We start from the raw sequence: 21998 nt of genomic DNA, 5'->3' as shown, positions 1-21998 counted from the left end.
GACTAACAACATACGTATGTGTCAAATAAGAACAGAACTGTTTAAAAATAATGACTAAGTCCAAAGGTATATGCATTTGAATTTAAAAAATTTTGAAAACCCGATTTTTCGCAAATTTTTTGGGAAAATAGAACTTTTTTTCTCTTTAAGTTATCGCAAAAAATTTCTAAGAGGATGTATAAGGAATTTATACTTTCCGAAAGCTAAGTTTTCACAAAATATTTTAAATGAAAAAAAAATAAAAAAATTTTGTTACGTCCATTCAAAAAACACCTATTTTTTATGTAAAATTAAACTTTAGGGCAAAAATTTTCAAATCGCATATTCGATATCAAAATATATGTAATAACCGATTTTAGATGGCCCAATATGCTTTTAATTATCTTGTAAAGGATTCCGATAACTCCGACACTTGTCTGGATATTATAGCCAAAAAACTAAAAATTTCCATTTTTGGGAATTGTTGATAATAAATTTCAAAATTCGTTTTTATTTTTCCATTTTAAATAAAAAATTTTACATAACTGTGAAATTTCATTAAAAACTATTCATAAATAAATATTTTATTTCAATTTGAAAAATTAGTATCTATGCAAAAGTTCAATAAAAAATATTTTTTGTCATATTTTTCAATAAAGTATTCCATGAATTTTTAATTGTCAAAAGTTATAAATATTTTTGAAAAATAGACAAATAGCTTGAACGAAATTATAATATATCGCATCATAAAATTTTTAATTCTATGTATAAATTTCAAAATAATCGAAAAAACCTTCTCCTGTTAAATTTGTGTTTTGTCGCTTACGATAATTTGGCGCTAAGGTCTCGATATGGCTAAAGTATGAAAATTAATTATAATATGGCGTTTACCGATTGATCATAAATTGATGAGTTCATCTGAAATAACGTATATTTTATAGAACATAATTAAAACATATTCCTTTTTAGTGCGTTACTAACCACATATCTAAAATATTCCAAAGAATTAATAAGAATGAATATCGGTCAACGAAAATTATTTTTGGCATCTCATATACTCGCACGCAGAGAAAAAATACAGTTGTACATGTTTACCATAACCATTTCAACATTTTTACAAGTTTTTTAACAATATTATGGCCACTGTAATTATGTATATAATTGCGATAACCATAATATGTTTAAGTTTCATTCACATCATTGTAACAGTCATATATAGTACCAATTGTATATTTTTTTATGGACTCTCCCATGTACATTCATACTTATTTAATTATGAGCATGTGTTTTTAAAATACTCATATAATCCACCATTACACATTATATTTTTAGAATTTCTTTAATTATTTTTCTTTTTAAGGCAGACAGTCATTTTTTACGAACATCATTAAAAGTGAAAAAATATAAAATATTAAAGATATTATAATTCAATTGTATGTGTTTGATGTTGAAATGAATATTGTAGTTTGTTAAAGCGGATTCGTGTTGAAATTAAGGTATTTATTTTTGTCCTTAAATACAATTTTAAAGCTAAAAACTTTTAGAAATGTTCTCCCGTAAAAATAATGCTCAAAATAATACTCAAAATTTCTAATCTGAAAAGTGCAAATAATTTAAAGTTTTTCCACGGAGATGATGATGTATCAGCTTTTGATTTTCATAGTTTATGTTGAAAGTTTGGAAATTAAAACTAGAATGTTGTTATTGGTATTAAAACTGGAATGTTGTGCTTGTTAGAACAAATATTTTTTTGGCAGACTCTAAATACAGTAGCTTTTCAAAATGACTTAATAGAACGTTAAATGTACGAGTTGTAAAATTTAACTGTTTAAAGTTGTGGACAAAAAGTCATATTTTTTCCAATTTGAGGATCGTAAAATGCTTTTGTGCTGATGTTCGTAACAATCAATAATATACTTGTAACGTCCATCTTAGATAATACCAATCTGCTCAGGAGGAATGTCTCAACGCTTGTCCGTCGTTGTAATGAAACTACAAATATAGTTCACTAAAATTTGTCACACATTTATTTATTACTCCAAGGATGAAGTAATTTGAATTTGTTTAGAAATCTTAGTTAGTTCTTAATAAGTATCAAATTCGGTACCTATCGGTCCACAATTTCCCATAGTTTTCACATAAGGAAAGTTACCAAATTTATTTTCACTGTAGCACAGTGTAATTAAAACTTTTCAAAAAAAAAATCCAATATGGACTTTCAAAAAATAGCAAAAGATCACACTGTTTCCAAAGCCATTAAACAGTATACGGAAGATATTGAAAGTAAACGTGTATCAGGAAGAAAAAATGGTCTAAGTAACAGATATTGGTAACGTGAAATAAGTCGCACTGCTTTTTTGATAGAAATGCTCTGATTCTGTTGTGCACAGAGCTAATGCTGGTCGTATAAAGTTCCATATGATAATGAGTTAAAGAACTTAGAAACAAAAAAACGATCAAAAAAATTGCGGTAAAGTTGTATGAAAAAATATTCCTGTTGTGTGATGCACATCAAAATTTTTTGTAAATAAATGTGGCATTTCTAAACGGCTGGTCCGATCCAAGCAGTATTAGAGTTTAAGTTATTAAAATGGGCGCTATGTGGGTTCAAAGTAGGGTACCTTCGACCTTTGGTACCTTTGAAGTACTGAGTTTAAAGTGGTATAGATATGAATCGAATTGCGATTTTCACTTAAAAGGTTTGTAATACCAAAAGTTACTTATCTAAACAAAAAAAAGAAGTAGATGAGAATAAATGTAAAACTCAATAAATATGTAATAAAATCTTTATTTATTAACAAAATTCAATGAAATTTTCAACGTATTTTAAGTAGTCATTCTAAATAACAAATTGTAAAAAAAAAATTGTCAAAAGGTCAAAGGCAATTTCTAATAATTAGAGCGAAAATTCCAAAAATGGTATTTTTTACACTTTTGCTCATAGGCTACACATTGTTTATTTTTGGATCCACGATTGATATTGCTCTGAAAATTTTGTATATTAATATTTTGTTTTATATGAATCTAAATTATTCTACTAGCTTTTGTTATGATCGATCCATGATCCTATCCTCCACTATATAAGATACATATTTTATTGCCACATGTTGGTGGTGGTTATACATGATTCGCCACAAACAACTTTGGCCAAACAATTTTTTAAAATATCGCTCTGGTACCTCTAAAGAGAGTGAACTCAAAATATAAAATTTGAAAAATTTTGAGTGACTCCCTTTAGAGGAACTTGTGCGATATATAAAAATATTAATTTTCTATAGTTTCCCACACAAGGTTTAGTCCAGTTAATCTGCATCTATTAACAATAATCTTCTTATATATCTTTTAATCAACAAGTGACCAGTATTTTAGTTTTTTTAGCTTCTTAGTTAATCACACAAACTTTTCACCCCTCAACTAAGCTGCCACTGTATTTAACCCCTTTTTCAAATAAGTAAGGAAAAAATCCAAGATAAAAGAGCAAGGAGGAAAAAAACTACGGAAATAGCATAAACATTAATGTACAACTATAAACCACAAAATATGTGTTTATTACTTCTGCACATACTTTGTGCTACTTTCGAAAACTTATGGTATCTACCAAGAACAAAATATTTCTACATATATAACTTTTCTTTTCTAAAATTTTTGGCATTCTGTTTTTATTAAATGTTTATATATTTCGTAGTTATGTCTTTTGTTTCTATAAACAACATTATTTTATACTCAAGAGTCTTCATTTGTTGTTAATGTATCATTGTGCTAATACTTTTTGGTGTTTCTTATGCCAGCATTTGCAACAATTCCAGCAATTTATTGTTGTAAGCTGTTTGTTTGTTATGTTATGGTGTTTAGAATTCTGTTTCAATATTGTTTTACTGGTATTTATTTATTTTTTGTATTGTTTAGATACTAGAGTAGGTATTAGGGTGGATCTTATTTAGCACTTTTCGATTTTGGTTCAGCATCATATAAAAATTTAAATGTGCAAAATCTAAATGTTACTCGATTCTCCTCAAATTGTCAGCAATTGGTTTTTAGATGACAAAGTATAGTTCAAACTAAGGGCCAACCTAATAATTATGTATGTGCTATGCTGTGTATCCTAAATATTATAAGTCTTTATTTCATTATTGTAACTATTATAAAGTTTTAGTAAGTTTAGTGTCCTGTGTGTATAAATATGTGTAGTTGTGCCTTAAATTGCTTTTGTGTCCAAGAATTTTCTCAATTGTTTGCTATGTACTGCTATTATTATTTGATTTTGTTGTTGTATTTTTATATTTTATGTTATTTTTCCTGGTATCACTATCATTTTGTTCGAAAGTTTTAGTTGTCTGTTATTGTTAGTTTTCATTTTGGTGAATGGAGAAAAAATATAATAAAACTTAAATTTTTGGTTGGTTTTGGCAGCAACTTTTTCATAAGATGAAATTTATCCTTTAGAACAATTCAATATATTTTTACGAAAAATATTTTCATTTATTTTGTTATTTCTTTGTGTGTTTATTGTTGCAAGACAGTTATAAATTGAAGACATTGAAGACGTTTTAGTTTTTGGTTTAGTGAAATAATTTTTTTTTGTATAAACAAGGCCGTTTTTAAAAGACAATACCTTAAGATTTTATTTATGAGATTTATTTATTAAAATTTAATCATATACAAATATAGAAATATGAAAATAAAGGTAAGTATAGTTGGAGGAGATCAACCATATGCCGTACTCCACGATATTTAAGTGTTAAACTGTGCGCCAAGGCTTGAATCGCTTTGACACTGGCATATCCTTCTGCATATCGTCATAGAATTATTACTTATGTCCCAAGAACTTGAGCAACAGTGATGAAGTGTTTCATTTCTGAGGAGATCCTCAATCTATATTATGAAATCGACTCCATTAAATTATAAGTATGTTAATTTTCCGCCTGGCAGATAACTATCAACGAACTTGTGTAACTGCAGTTCATTGATACTTAACTATAACGGAAAGCATCAGCTGAAATGCTATCGGACGCGTCCACAGGTTGCGGATAGTGGAACGCCAATTAGATATGCTGGGTAGTTGCGAATAAAATAAGTCTAAAGATACGAAATGGGCCTTGATAATGTGGAAACCCCATTCCGATAGATTCATTTCTATTCGCCTTCGCATACGTGCACTCACTATATATTGTTTATAGTGCTATGCATCCACGGAATTGGCTGACATCAGGGAAAAGGAGGAGTTTTTTAGTCAACTGAAGTGGATTATAACAGATATCCCCAGAGGCGACATTGTAGTGCTATTGGGCGACTTTAATGCACAATTGGTCTCCTCTAATATAAACTTGGAACGAGCAATGGGTTCCAAAGGAATGGGGCGAATGAACTTGAATGGTGAACTTTTGGCTGCATTGTGCGCGAAACACAACCTCACCATCGGTGGGACGATATTTTCGCATAGAAGAATACATAAGGTAACCTGGGTTTCCCCTGATCACCGAACGGAGACTCAAATTTATCAAATTGCCGTAAGTAGGAAATGGAGAGGCTACTTACTGGACTTATTAGACTGAAAATATCGGCAGAACGATGTGGGAAAACTACAGCAAGCCAGTGTACGGGAAAGGCTCGTGGGATCTATAAGGAGACGATATGAAAATGTATCGGAACGTGTATAGTGGAGTGTGATAAGGAGTATACTCACGAAAAGTGCTAGACAGCGAATTGGATACAGACAATATAAGCGCAAAATATGAATTACGGATGAGACCTGGCGACTCATTGATGAGAGAGGTCGAATTATGAATGATATTAATGCGGCAAAAAACAAGTAAGAAAATATGGTCGGTCAAGCCCGACCATATAATACCCTACACTAATTAAAAGAGCAAAAACATTTTTCTTTTAAAATTTAAATAATTTGTATTTTTGAGTGATTTTCGGAAGTAGGCCTTATATGGGAGCTATGACCAATTATGGACCGATCACCATGAAATTAGGTCGTGTGATTTATGTCTATATTAAAGTTAGCTATGTTGAATTTTGTGTGTATAACAAAATTTTTAAGCGATTTTTGCACGTCATATGGGAGCTATGACTAATTATGCACCGATCGAAACAAAATTTGGTGACATGAATTTTGTATATATAAGACTTATTTGGAGCGGAATTTGTGGAGATACATATATAAATTAAACACTTATGACCGATAAAGTCCAATTTCTGAAGGACATTTGTATGGGGGCTAAGTAAAATAATGGACCGATTTCAGCCAGTTTCAATATGCTTGGTCCTTGGGCCGAAAAAATAATATGTACCAAATTTAATCGAAATATCTTCAAAATTACGACCTGTACTCTGCGCACAAGGTTTACATGGTCAGCCAGCCAGCCGACCAGCCAGACGGACGGACGGACATCGTTTAGGCGACTCAAAGTTAATGCAGGTGTACGACAATGCTGTGTTTTATCTCCATTGCTGTTCAATATAGTATTTGACGTTATAACACTTAAGGTAATAACCAATAAAAGAGGCATCACTTGGGGCCTAGCTGGACGCCTCGAGGATCTAGATTATGCCCACAACATATATCTCCTAGCCCACACATTCAGAAATACAGTGATACAGGTTTACATATTAACATAGGAAAGACCAAGGTTAAGCGTTTAAATACCACAACATAGATCTTGAAGATGTCCAATCGTTTATATATCTGGATAGTGTCATATCAGCAACAGGCGGCTCGCGAGAAGATATTATAAATCGCATCAAAAAGGCAAATCCAGCATTTGGGACACTGAAAAAAATTATGGAAAGCACCCAAGATTCATCTGTGGACCAAGCTCCAGCTCTTCTTATCTAACGTGCGTCCCGTCCTCTTGTATGGCGACTTGCAATTATTCATTAATCGCTCATTACGAAAACTGCTCAAGATATTCCGGGCGAATGTTATCTCAAATAGAGACCTGTGGGAAAGAACAGGTGAAACACCAATATTTAACAAGATAATCAATCATAAATGAAGTTGGATTGGCCATGTTCTCAGACGCACCAACGACAACGTAGTTAAGATGGCAATTGAATGGACCCCCAAGGCAGTAAAAGATGAGGCAGATCCGCTAACACCTGGAGGAGATAAATCGAGACTTAAATAAACTCAACTAGAAAGTCTTGGGCCGAAGTGAAGCTGATGGCACGGTATAGGTCACAATGGAAAACTTTGTTGCACATTGGAACCATAGGAATATATAAATGTACAAAGGAGGGCTTCCAAATCTTCACTTGGTGAAATAGTTACTCAAAAATACTTAGATAAAGGTATGCTTAATTCCAGCACTAATTTCAGGAGCTAATGCCAATATCTCAGTAAGTGAGTTAGTTGTGACGGTTATTGTACAACATTATTATACCCTACACCACCATAGTGGGGAGGGTATTATGCGTTTGTTTCTGAGTCGATTAATTTAATTTAATAATTTATATATGTATCTCCACAAATTCCGCTCCAAATAAGTTTAATATATACAAAATTTATGTCACCAAATTTTGTTACGATCGGTCCATAATTAGTCATAGCTCCCATATAGACCCGCTTCCGAAAGTCACTTTAACGTGCATAAATCGCTTAAATATGTTGGTATACACACAAAATTCAACATAGTTAACTTTAATATAGACATAAATCACACGACCTAATTTCATGGTGATCGGTCCATAATTGGTCATAGCTCCCATATAAGAGGCCTACTTCCGAAAATCACTCAAAAATACATATATATTATTGAAATTTTAAAAGAAAAATGTTTTTGCTTTTTTACTTAGTGTAGGGTATTATATGGTCGTTCTTGACCGACCATACTTTCTTACTTGTTAAATATAAACTCACAATGATTTTCCTAACTATAAATTATTGTAGCGTACAAATATCATGTTTAGAAATCTTAAATCTGCTGATGACACTCTGGCGTATGATTAATATTTAATTTATTTTATATAACTCATTCTGCACCTGAAGAACAAAACAAAATGATTATTTAACAAAGCAAATATATTTACAATATGTATTTGCAACAATGGTTGTGAAGTCCTTTTTTAAGGAAAATTACCTTCCTGTTTTTTACTTTAATTTCCACTTAACATGGTATAATGCAAGATTCAGTAGCACTTAAAATTAACTTGATGTTAAAAAAAACATTTTTAGTTGTTATAACATTAACTTACATTAATAATTCTTGCAAACTTACTCGACTTTTAAGCTTCTAAAACTAAAGTAATCTCTTAACAAAATTATTTCATAATATTTATTTAAAAAATATATATATAAAGCAGCTCAGCTAAACTAAGTACAAATTTAACAACGTTTATGTTTCTGCTTTTTTTTTTTGACAACAAATATTTATTAAAGTTTAAAAAATATAAAACGAAATAATTTTGAAATTTATATTGCAGCAAAACAAATATTATGGCTTCATATTCGCAATACTTGTGCGCAAAGAATAACTATGGAATAGAATAAAACTAAAAATAAATAAAGAAAAAAAATCTGTAGAAATAAAATAGTCACGTTTAAAATTATGACTAGTTATTCCGTCTTTTTTTGCCTTTTTTGCTTTTCTGCTTTCTACAGCTTTAACTTTCCTTTTATGTAGTTCCATTTTCGTATTTTCTTCTTTTGTTAGTGTAACGATGTGCCAAAGTGGTATTATAATAATAACCAGAAAATGTGTTAGTTTTACATTAATGTTTCTTTTTCTGTATTTGAGTGTGTTGGAGGGAAATGAAAACGAAAAGAGCAAAAAAGAAATAATGCCATAAATATGGGAAAAAAAATTACAACTAAAAATTTTAGTTGTAATTTAAACTAGTGTTGAAAACATTCTTATTAAATTTATTAACAACATAAACATAAAATATGAGCAGACGTGAGTGTGTAATAGATACTATGTATAATACCCTGCAGTTCATTGAACTAGTTTCGGCACATCGAATTACTTAGACACTGAGAACTACTACTAGTGATTTTTCAACTCATTTACTGGTGGATGTCATTATAGGTCGTCGATTGGCACAATCTGCATAACACATCACTATTAAGTTTAATAGTTTAATACTCCAGAATTTGAGATAAAAAAGACAACAATAACGTTTAATAGAGCGGTGTTGAACTCACAACCTATCGTTTTATAGTCAAATGTGCTAATCATTAAGCCACAGAGTTGTTATATGTTCTGCTCTCAATTTCTTATTAAGAATTGCATGTTTTCTTCATCATCAGTGAGTACCAAAATTTTAACGGCCACATACAGCATTACATGTAGTCATAGAAGTGATATATTTTAGAGGATTTTATTTTATTGAAATTTATTTTCAAAAACTTAAGACCATTATCTCACTATTGTAATCTACTGAATAAGCTGGCAAAATGTAGTGCAAATGCGAATAAGTTTCCTGGCCAAGTAATAATATAGCTAGTGTAAGGTTTCCAATTGGAACTTTTCAAACTGCTGGGTATATATAGGTATATATATTTGTTTATAATTACTTACTAAAACAAAGACCCAAGTTAATTCTATTACATGAGAAATTATTAGCTTATCATGTTCTTAGATTCATAGACATAGACCTTTTGTGTATTTAAAATAATCTTTTTTGTGATATGACAATGTCAGAATATCACATGTTAATCATGTTGTAATTTTTAAAATTAAAAATTATTAAAAATTACTCATGTTTGGTTTAATGTTTTGTTAGTAAAACTAGTAAGAAAGTACAGTCGGTTAATCCCGACCATACCCTACCCTGATACCCTACACCCAGAAGGTGAGCTATGACTAATTATGGACCAATTGCCATACAATTAGGTGGCATGTCTTCTGTATATATGAAACTTATTTGTGTTGAATTTTATTATTTTGAATACCAACGTGTTTATGAAATCTACACTCGTTTATATTCAGGAAGTGGGTCTTATAAGGGAGCTTTTACTAATTATGGACCGAATTTGGTTTGATATTTATGAGAGCTAACCAAATTCAGTAAGCTTCGTTCTTAGGGAAATAGAAAAGCTTGTACCAAATTGTATCGGATTATATTTAAAATTGCGACCTGTAATTTGATTACAAAGTTCACATGGACGGACGTACGGTCAGACGGACATAGCTTAATCGACTCAAAAAGTGATCCTGAGAAGATTTGTATACTTTTAAGGGGGTGTTGGGACAATATTTTTGCACGTTATAAACATCAGCACTAACCAAATATACCCTCCTCACTATGTTGGTGTAGGGATTGCCATTCGTGGCCCAACATCATTCCATGATTTGCAAACTATAAATGATTAAATGTTTGAAACGAATAGAAAAGCGTTTCAACACTTGCGATTGTTATAGAATGACACTCATTGGGAATAAACCCTCGGAGATGCAGTGCTTTCGTCATATGTTCATCAAATACGAATATTGTTTTCGATAATTATCTCAACATGCTTCCCATCCAAACCGACTGATACAAAGTGGGGGAACTGAAAAAAAGTGGAAATAAATCTGTAACTTCTAAAGGAATAGCCCTATTTTATATACATATACAAAAATCTTTCAAATCGTATCGAAAACAAAAATTTGGCATCATTTTAAATTTTTGATATAACCGAGGTACCCCACTTTGGGGCATTGTGAACCGGAACACCTTTGGTGTTCTAAGCCTAACTTCAAAACTTATCAGCACCTCCTCATTTAGAAGTTACAGATTTATTTCCACTTTTTTTCACTACCTCAACTGTGTGATGTGTGGAGCAAATACAAAGATGTCATGAGTATTGGAACAAACGTACGACAATCTTATGAAAGTTGTGAAAGATGGAACTGGAGGGATTTTTTTATGGACGCTGCCGGTAGACTTGGAAACACTTTTTTGATAGAGTTGATTTTTTCAACGATACACTCAGAGAATGATATTATACTTGCTTTATCAGGAATTGCAGATACATTGTTGGAAGGAGGTCGAAGTGCTCATTCTGTACTAAAGTTGCCATTGAATCAATGAAAATTCAACATGCAACTTTTCCAAGAACTGTGCGATGATCAAAGTTTTGTAGCAAAGCAAACTGATCGTTTGGGATGAATTTACAATTGGGGCATTATTCAAATAGTTTCAAGATTTACAAAACTATAAAAACCGGTTTGGTGATGCGATGATTCTGTTAGCAGGTGAATTTGATTCCACGGTCAACGCCAGCCAATGAATCTAATACATGTTTGAAGTCGTCCGTTTTGTGCAAACATGTCAATAAACTCAAATTGACTGTGAACATGCGTTTCGAGCAGCAGTACGATCAGTCTGCAGAAGTATTTATTTTTTTATTTTTTTTTAAAACAAACACAAACTGCGAAGCGATTTTCAGTTTGACTAGTCTATCGGGGCACCAAACCACTGCTGGACATTGGCAATGGAAAAATCCCGATTGACATTTCGACCGGCTGCAGTCAATATCCCGTCGATTTCTGCCAGTTCACAGAATCTAAATTCGAACTCATCCGAAATTCATTACTCATTACAAAATTACAAAAATCATAATTTGATGAGCGAAGGTTCTGTATTGGCTGCGAATGCTTCTCGCATTGTCAGCTGTATGTCGCCTGATCCCGTGTCGGAACACCATCAGCATTATTTGTCATGATAAAAATTAATAATTTATTATATTACACAAACAAAAAATAATTTCAAATATTTAATATCCGTTTCCGTTATTATAAACTCAGTGTGAATTCTTAGGGCACTGCTACAAGTTAAATATATATTGACCGCGATCCAGTATCGCGATATTTATTGAACGTGTAGCATTGATGGATCGAGATCCAAATCGCAGAATAACCTAAGGGCACCGCTACACGTTCAATATATATTGTGATATTTGGATCGCGATCCAAATATCAGATTTAGTTGTTTCATTTATAATTTATAACATTTCTAACATATATCGGAGTTTATTATTATCTATATTTAAAACTGATATATTTTCGATAGTGCTGTTTTTTTGTTACCTGTATTTTTGATCTGATTTGTGTCTATTCAAGTTTTGAGTTTATTTTTTGCTGTACCTACTTGTAATGAAAACTCTACAATATAATCCATCAGAATTATATTTTGGGATTTTTTTATTTTTATTTTAATACTTTCATTTATTTAACAGCGTGTTTTATTCCCAGTTATAAATACTATTTTGATAAATTCACTGATTCATTATTTTAATAAAAATATCATTATAAATGAGCGAAGTTTTGATGAATATTTTTTGAATTTTATGCACTAATATGGCCTTGAAAAAATTGCATTTATTATTTAAAATTAACTTCATTTTTATTTATGTTATGAAGGTCTCGTAGTTATTTATTTTAACAGCTATTGAGTTTCAATGTAATATTATTTATGGAATAAAACAAAATAAAAATAATATTTTAATTATGTCAAGCTATATCTTTGTTGCACAATGTTTTAGTCATAGAGAATATACATAGAGCGGAAACTCTCCAGTCAAAGACCTAACCATAGAGAAAACACATAGAGCGGAAACTCTCCTGTCAAAGACCTAACTCAGTTGTCAAAAACCTAAGTGGTGATAATGTATTAGTAAAAAACTATGTGAAAACAAAAACAACACTCGTATATGTAACTTTTTTGAGTAATTTTTTTGTTGGAGTTTTTTTCTAGTTTTCGCTCTATGTATATTTTCTCTATAGTTTTAGACATATAAAAACATAGAGCGGAAACTAGAAAAAAACTCAAACAAAAAAATTACTCAAAATAATCACACATACGAGTGTTGTTTTTGTTTTCACATAGATTTTATTACTAATACATTCTCACCACTTAGGTTTCTGACAACTAATTTAGGTCTCTGTCAGGAAGGTTTCTGATCTATGTATTTTTATTTATGGTTTTAGTATAGTGTTCCAAGAAAATGTAACATTTCACATTAAAGTATTTTAATTATATGTCGGAAATTTGATTAAATTTCATTTTCATATACTGACACTATGACACATTGAAAATAAAACTGAAATTCAACTATTGTAATAGCAACAAACGATTATGGAACCAATTACAAATAATAATAACAATAATAATACAGCTACTGCAAACGAACAAAAATTTACTTTAGCCAACTGTGAATTTTGTATATTAATTTTGTTGTTCACTCTTTTACTATACTTTTCATTGCAGTTGCCACACAGTATAGCGGGTGAAGAGTTGGCATTTGTGTTTGGTGCACCGTTAGCATCCGCTGGTCTCTTCCATGGAACACAATACACAGCACAGGAAAAACTTTTAGCCGAAGCTGTAATGTCATATTGGTGTAATTTTGCCAAGACTGGGTAAGCATTTTATAGCATATACTTTACAACTTATATATTACACATACATACATACATATATCTGTAGTTATATGAAGGAATATTCAATTTAATAAAAAATTTCGTAAATGTTGTCATTTAATATATAGTAAATATTAGCGTGAACCTTTTTCCTAAGATCTCCGATAGCCAAACGCTGAACATTTTTGCAACATTGGATAACGTTTAGAGGATGCACATTTTATTTGAATTTTCGAGTTTCGTTCCAAATATTTTTAAAAAAAATATTGGGTGTATGACTTAACAATTCGGAATTTACAATAGATGGCGTATCTCTTGAACACGATTTTTGTTTTTAATAACTTATACATATGTCATTTTGAAGGGTACAACTAAGTTTTTTCGTTCTTCGAAAATTTCGATTTTTGTACCAACGAATCGTCATATGCAGGAAGTTTTGCTTTACTTCTTTACAGCTAAAACACACGGATTGCTCACCAATATCTTATGGTGAATGTGTTCCATCCAATTCAACGTGGTAATTTTCGCACGCAACACAAAGATCTCCCAGTCCAGCCAAAAATGTTTGGAGACCAATAATTGGAAGCATTAATCCATGAATATTGTTGAAAAACTCAACAAGAACTTGCAAAATCATTGGGAGCTACTCAAGCAGAAATTCCAAAACATTTGCGAGCAGCAGACTTCATCCAAATAGAGGGAAATTGGGTACAATACGAATTGAAGCCGAGAATTTTAGTATATTGAAAGTCACAGGAAAAACTTCAGGACGAAGCATATTTCACATACGGCAGTACTAAAGACCGAAATTTCCCTGTAATGTGTTGTGCGATTCACTGTCCAGTCGGCAGTGAATTGTTGAACCCTTGCCGAAGAACTTGTGTTGCGTATAAAACTACGGATTTCGGGAACAAGTTACGTAATTTCAGCAGAGCACATACCATTGTAGTATCGGTAGAACAGTGAAACACTACCAACATTTCGACGATGTTCCAGTGAGTCAATAGCGCTGAATATCCTACTATCACCGATAAGTAGCTCCTCCCTCGCCTGTACGCGGTCGAATAACTTCAAAATACACTTCGAAGCACCGGCCAACACATGAGAGTTACATTCCATTTTGATCGAATATAAGTGGTGTAAATAGTAAGGAGATCAGATGGAGTGAAGAATTTCCTACACCGTTTTAGAAAATCAAGGCAATTTTTTTTTTTTTTTTTAAAAGAGCAGAAACACTCATTGTGTTCAAATGTCCAATGTCCAAATCTCCAGCAGGTTTGGTCTATAATTGAATGAATAAAAAAATGTTGCTGTCATCTGCAAAAGAGATGGGGTTGGAAGTTTGACGTAGATGATCGTGTAAGAAATAGAGTAGGAGAAAGGAGAAATTTAAAAATTGATACATTACAATAACCCCCAGCGAAGAATTTATATTTGAAGTCTGTCCAACCAGCCAAATATCCATGTGATTCTCTGTATTTGGTGGGAGCAAAAGCGTCCTATCTATTATAAGCTGCTGAAATCTGACCATACTATCACAGGGAACAAACACGAACTGGGAAGCATTTTGTTTGTCTGCAGATACACCCAGAGTATCTGGCGGGAATCGAACCCGCAACCATCAGATTAATAGTCTATCACACTATCGACTAGTCTATCGGGGCACCCAAGCGTGAAGCATAGTTTGAAGCGAGCATTGGCCGAAAAACTCCCAGAATATGCAGCCAGACATGAAACAGTAATATTCCATCATGTCAACGCTCTGCCATATGTTGCAATACCTGTTGCCTCACTCCCTATGTAGTCCAGAGCGTGCCCCATCCAACTACTATTTGTTTCGATTGATGCAGAATGCTTTCTCTGAAATACGCTTCACTTTGGAACAGAGTATTCGATATTGGCTTGATTTGTTCTTGGCCTCAAAACAGGAGCAGTACTTCGGATACGCGTTCATATTTTGAATGAATTTATTTTGGATGTTTGTGTAAAATGTGTTGAAGATAAATTAATATGATGACAAACAGATAACATGATTTTGATTACAAAAAAAATTATGTTGCGAATGTAAAATATGTAGACATATCATGTGTGTGGAAAACACAACGCAAGGATAAACCAAGTAAAGTTTTTTGAAGATGAGAAGAGTGTTATTTTTAAAAATTTGTTTGCATTATTTCTACATTGTCCGATTCAGCATTTGGTTTTTATATGACAAAGAAAAAATTTTAGGTTCTTGGTAGCATAAAAAGGTCCACCCTAATAGATATATATGTCGAATAGTAGGATAGTAGTTCAGGAGAGTTGTAGTTTTGCTTTCTTTGGTAAGTAATACCACGTTACACTATAATCATTATTATTATTATGATTATATACCAACAGATTTTGATTTTTTTTCTCACTTTCCTTTTTATCATTTTTATACTATATTTTTTTTTGCATTTGAAAGCACTTGATAGTATTTGTTTGTAGCAACAAATAGATTTTATATATTTATTCTATGTTCTTTATATTTTCCACCAAATAACTATCAAGTTGAAAGTTCTAAAGCTGCAAAAAGTTAAGGAAATCTAAAAAGAGCACAAAAGAAAATTGCAAATAATAACAATAATGTCATGGTAGTGCCACTGACAGTAGTGACGGCTGTAGTAGCAATAGCAATAGTAGGAGTAGTGCTAGTTGTAGTACAGACATACATAGTTAAAGTTAAACTTCCAGTTATTTGTTTGTTTTCATGGCAGCTGTATGATTTCCTTCAAACTGTTTGTCTGCATAACATTCAATGATTGCGAGTAGTTATGGCAGTCTTTAGCATCATCACAATCATTCTCATCATCACCATTAGCAGCGAACATCTTAAAGTTTGTTAAAAAATATAAATTGAATTTTTATTTCCATCCATTTACTCTTAACTTTATTCTTTAGTTAGTTTAGTATTGCACATGGTAAAGATTATTTCCTCAATTTCTTTCAATTATCAGAGTAGTATATAATATCACATCAAGTTTACAATCATGTTATGTGTGACTATTTTATTTGTCGTTAATAGGTAGAAGTGTTATTTTAAATTGCTACTTATTTATTGTACATTTATCTAAACTATTTTATTTTTTTTAATATTTATTTTTAGCAATCCAAAGGCTCCCTGGAAGGGTAATTTTATTAATTTGCATGCCTTAGAATGGGATCGTTATGACTTGGAATGGCCGGAATTTAATAAACGTTCACAAGCATATATGAATATTGGTAAGAAAAAAATAAATAAATTTAAAGATCTATAAATAAAATTTCAAAGAAAATGGAGAATTCCTTTTATTTGAATAATGAAAATAGAGAATTCCTTTTATTGAAATAAAGTTAAATCATTAGAATAGCAATCTTCACAATTTAATATGTTAACATATCAAATCAGAAAAAGGCAAAATATTTCATTGCGACATGTTATTTTTACTCTTCACCATGAGTGGCAAGTGTATATATAAGTTCGTCATTCCGTTTGTAATTTCTACATTTTTCATTTGCGACCCCGCAAGGTAATATAAGTATGTATTCAGAATCGTTATAGATAGCGAAGTCAATATAGCCATGTCTGTCTGACCGCCTGTATGTTGAAATCAACTTTCCGTATCTACCAAATAACTTGCATAGATGATTCATATATTAATATATCCGCTATAGATCCGGTTCGTTTGCTAGAAAATCGGCACACAAATGGCTGAGATATAGGGAAAAAACCAGGACAACCTCGATTTTTGACCAATTATTGATCTACATATATCTGGATTACTTAGTCATTAATATAGGCAATATGGATATTTAATAATTGATATTTCAAAGATCGTTGCAATATATAACGCCATAGCAAGTCGCATATACAATAGGTCAAAATGGGGAAAAATCTTTTCTAACCCGATTTTTTTGTTTTCACAAAAATATTTTTTTTTTCATAAAAAAATTTTAAAATTATATTCTTTTTTTAAATAGAAAATAAAATTTTAAAATTAAAAAAAAAAAATTTTAATTAAAAACAAAAATTTTTAAAAAAAATTCTTTCTTTAAAACTATTGATCGAATTGCAAAGTGATATAGGGAAGACTCTTAGAAGAAGACATAGGCTTTCTGAGGTACAGGGTGTCAAGTCGACCACTCCTTGATATAAAGAAAATTTTAATGTATCCGAATGATCATGACATTAATATTTAAAAATTGTTTAGGACATATGACCACAGCGGATATTGTTGATAAAGCATATTCTGTATATAAAATTTTGAGCCACTTTTTTGAGCATTGCTGGCCGTATGTCCGGAATGTTGGCCTCCAAGGCGTCAATTGTCGCTAGTTTATCAGCTTAAACTTTGCACCAAAGGAAATAATCGATAGGTGTCAAATCGCATGACATTGGAGGTCAATTGACAGATCGATTTCTGGATATCAATTTATCGCCTAATTTAGATTTAAATAAATCCTGTTGAAACTACATCTCGACAGGATCAATGTCAATTATATTTTCAAACAAAGATTCATTGATCATGGTGTGGCTACGATCTCCATTGAGGGAAAAGCGAGCTCCAGTTTAATTTTTTAAGTAATAAGGTCAGATGATGCCTGTAGTATCTGTAATACTCCAAATTTTATTCATTAACAGACCCGTTAAACCGAAAATTAGCCATATCGCAGAACACAATTTTGCACAAAATCAATGACTGATTTTCAAAGTAAATTTGGATAATTTCATAGCATTGTTCAAGCGTTAATCTATTCATGATGATTTACCAAACTGTACTGATCATAAATGTTAAAAAGTGTGCGCAGTATGACAGTTCGTAAGATCTATCGGATTTAGTGATGTTATATACTTTCTGAGAAGTCTTTACGCAGATCGAACAAAATCCCTATTTGTCCCTATGCGCTCAAAAAATTGTCACTACAAAAATCCCTACAACTTTTAAAAGTTAACACAGGGCAACAAAATCGAAAAAATTTTAGAGGCTTTTTAAACCACTACACAATTTTGATGTATTGTGGTTCCAGTATAGAGTTCCTAATTTCCCGGACTTTTTTCATTCCCGGGAGGAAATTAAAAAATCGTTTCATTCCCGGTATTTTTTTAACACTGAATTAAACCAAAAACCAGAAAAAAATTCTATAATAAATTTATAATTTAACAAGGGGTTTAAAAGAAAATAACTATATTTCGTTGTTGGTCCAGCCTTTATAAGGGTTTCTAATTTAATAGTGGCATTTGATCGGTATTATCACAGTCGCAGTTTTAATCAGTCTAAAATCAATAAATTCTTTGTTTCATTAAAAAACTTAAAAATTTCGACGATGTTAAATCTATAAAATATGCGTAGTTAGAGAAATTTTTCAAATCTGATTGTATATAAACAAATTTGAACCACTATTATTGTTATTATATTCTCTAAATATAAATAATAATCATTGAATATCCGTAAAAGTTGTAATTTTAGGCAGCTTAATAATTCATTTAAAAGCATAAGCTTTCATTCGTAATAACCAAATTTTTCTGATGTGTCTTAAGTTGAGTGAAAAAATTCCATTATTTCAACAGTAATATTTCTTTGCCAACTGACTATCTTTTGCTAGAACCGAAGAAATCTATTGATATAATAGAATAATTCAATTAGCAACAAATTTGGTCAACGAAACGTATTTGAATATTGTAACTTTTAGAAAAAAACTTATTAAGATATTCCCGAAAATTACAGACAAACATTTCCCGAAAATTAACAAAAATATATTCCCGGGAAATTTTTCCCGCGTAGGAACCCTATTCCAGTAGTACAAAAATAATAAAATTTTTCAATTCTATGGATAGATTTTTTTAAATGTTTTTTTTTTTTAATTGTGAATTTTTTTAGATGTTTCTCCGCATAATTTATGATAACTCAAAAAGGGTTAGTGCAATTTTATTGAAGTAAACTTAGAAAATGTACAAACCTTTAATCTGTTTATATTTTAAGTTTTAATCGGCTCAGTAGTTTCGGAGTTAAATTGTGTTTTAAAAAACTCATGAGTTTTCAGGTTTATTATCGAAGATAGAAATTGTTTCATTATTTTCGAAATGTCCAACTGAAAACCCCATTTGTATTGGAGGAGAGCAGATTGTCAGCTTCCAAAAAACTTTGTTTTTCCAAATTCTGAAGATACCAATTTTTATAATTTTGTCCACCTAGATTTTGATTTGAAAAGTCCCTAACTTTTAATGATTTCAACAAATCTGTCATTTGTTTCCCTACGGCCATTTTTTCACTGATCACTGATAGGGTTTAAAAAAAAACATCATTTACCAATATGGACGGAATTCAATGAATTTTACTTTGCTGTTACAACTTTTTCTCCGATCTATCCCACTGAACGTCATTTGATTAGAAGCATAATATTTTAACACATTTTCCCTCTATTTATGTGAATCTTACTCAATTGTTGCTCAGTGTATAAAATTAAGTCGTAGTATGAGTTCTAATTTCTTAGAGTGTAATTGCTTGAAAAGGGTTAAAACTAACCAAATTTTTGTCTTTGAAAATGATTTTATTAAACAAATATAAATGTAGAAAAAGGGACATGTTTATTTAAATACCCATTTATTTGACAAAAATTTACCTTTTTAGCACAATTTATTTATTTACCAATTTATTACACTGCGATGTAAAAAAGGTTCAATTTTATGTACTTAAAAAGTCTCCTAGAGTGGATAGGTAGTAGATTGTATTGAACATATCAACAGTTTTTATTAGTTTTAAAATACTAATAATTATGCGGAAAAAGATGTACCCTGATAAGGAGCATCTTCAAGATGAGTAATATGTAAATTAGACTAATTCAAGGAAGAAAGTGTTGTTGTAACTCTCCCTCAAAACAAACCTTTTTGGTTTATTTTACGATGTTTCCTAACATATTTTGGTGAGCTTCATTAGTAAGGACCAGTTTTATTTCTGATACCATACATAACAATTAAGAGTGTTTTTTATATGAATTTATATGAAAAAACCTACTTTTAATAATGTTTTTATTTATAACTCCTCAAATAATAGAAGGGTATATAATAGAAGGGTATAGGTTAGGGTTGCCCTTAATAAACGAAAGTTGGATTTTGGCCATTCTCACTCCCCAGTTTGGTGAACATTAGTAAAAAATCATCCTAAAAAAAATCTTGGTAAATCGGTTGGGGAAAGGACGTGTCGCAAGCCCTCTGAAGTTTTGAGATGCATTTACAAGGGGAAAAATGCATTTTTTCAGTTTTTGTAAAAATTTTGGCATTAAAAAATTATTTTTGCAATTTAATTTAAAAGAATAAAAATGTGTACGTAATTGTCGTTCTAATGAGACATAAAAAACAGAAATTGGTCAAAAAAGGTTAAAGTTATTAAAAATTCGCCAGGCCATTAACGTGTCTCAGGCAACTAGAACAAGAAATGTAGGAACAAAATTAAAATATTTTGATAAATATTAAAATAAAAGGTAATTTTTACTTAAAATATATCCATATTTATTTTTATATGAGTTTTTGTCTTCGTAGGATACCGTTAACCTATTCGCAGGTATGACCAAAAAAAATAAAATTTTTTTAACGGCAAGCTCAAAACTCCATTTTCAAATTTTTAAAAATTTTGTTAAACAAATTTCAGAATTTTTTGATCATCTTATTGCGATTTATTGATAATATAATAGGGAATAAACATGTGAAAAAATTATGAAAATATTTCTTGTAGTTTTTCCGTACCTGCGATTTAAATTTTGAAATTTTCGAGAAAAATCAATTATTTGTCCATTTTTTTGGCGAATGAGCTCTATTTCCTTACTGGTATGAATTTTAAGTAAAACCTATTCAGAATATTATAGTCCAGATAATTCTAAATATACTCTGAAAGATTTACTAAAATTTGAAAACGTTACACCTTAAATCGTGAAGGTCAAAGATCAAATTTTTCAATATTTGTAAAGCTATAAGAGATATTTTCATAATTTTTTCACATTTTTATTAACTATTATGTTCTCAATAAATCCCAATGAGATATCAAAAAATTCTGAAATTTGTTTAACAAAATTCTTAAAAATTTTAAAATGGAGTTTTGAAGCTGCCGTTAAAAAAATTTTATTTTTTTGGTCATACTTGCGAATAGGTTAACGGTATCCTACGAAGACAAAAACTCATATACAATTAAATATGGATATATTTTAAGTAAAAATTAGCTTTTATTTTAATATTTATCAAAATATTTTAATTTTGTTCCTACATTTCTTGTTCTAGTTGCCTGAGACACGTTAATGGCCTGGCGAATTTTTAATAACTTTAACATTTTCTGACCAATTTCAGTTTTTTATATCTCATTAGAACGATAATTACGTGCACATTTCTATTCTTTTAAACTAAATTGCAAAAGTAAGTTTTTAATAGCAAAATTTTTACAAAAACTGAAAAAATGCATTTTTCCCCTTGTAAATGCATCTCAAAATTTCAGAGGGCGGCACTTCTTAACCCCAATCCTCATACCAAGTTCTTTATTTTTTTTTAACACCGCGAGCTTTGATATTTTTAAATTGAAATATATACTCCGAATAATGACCATTTTAAAGATAATATCTTTGGCTTTAAAATGGTGTCAAAAATTATACAGGTCTTTGAGTAGTTTCAAAGTTATGGGCAATTAT

General features: G+C 30.7%; 1 protein-coding gene across 1 annotated transcript in view; it reads left to right on the top strand.

Moving 5' to 3' along the window:
• Window positions 1-21998, top strand: part of Nlg1 (Neuroligin 1) — a 234435-nt gene that overhangs the window by 206953 nt on the left and 5484 nt on the right. Inside the window, exons 8-9 of the mRNA XM_065502699.1 lie at window positions 13177-13328; window positions 16456-16571. Of these exons, the coding sequence (XP_065358771.1) occupies window positions 13177-13328; window positions 16456-16571 (268 nt within the window). The remainder of the gene's footprint in view (window positions 1-13176; window positions 13329-16455; window positions 16572-21998) is intronic.

This window comes from Calliphora vicina, chromosome 1 (assembly GCF_958450345.1).
Source record: "Calliphora vicina chromosome 1, idCalVici1.1, whole genome shotgun sequence".
NCBI classification, from domain to species: domain Eukaryota; kingdom Metazoa; phylum Arthropoda; class Insecta; order Diptera; family Calliphoridae; genus Calliphora; species Calliphora vicina.
The sequence above is the reverse complement of the archived record's forward strand: the minus strand, read 5'-3'. Positions and strand labels throughout refer to the sequence as shown.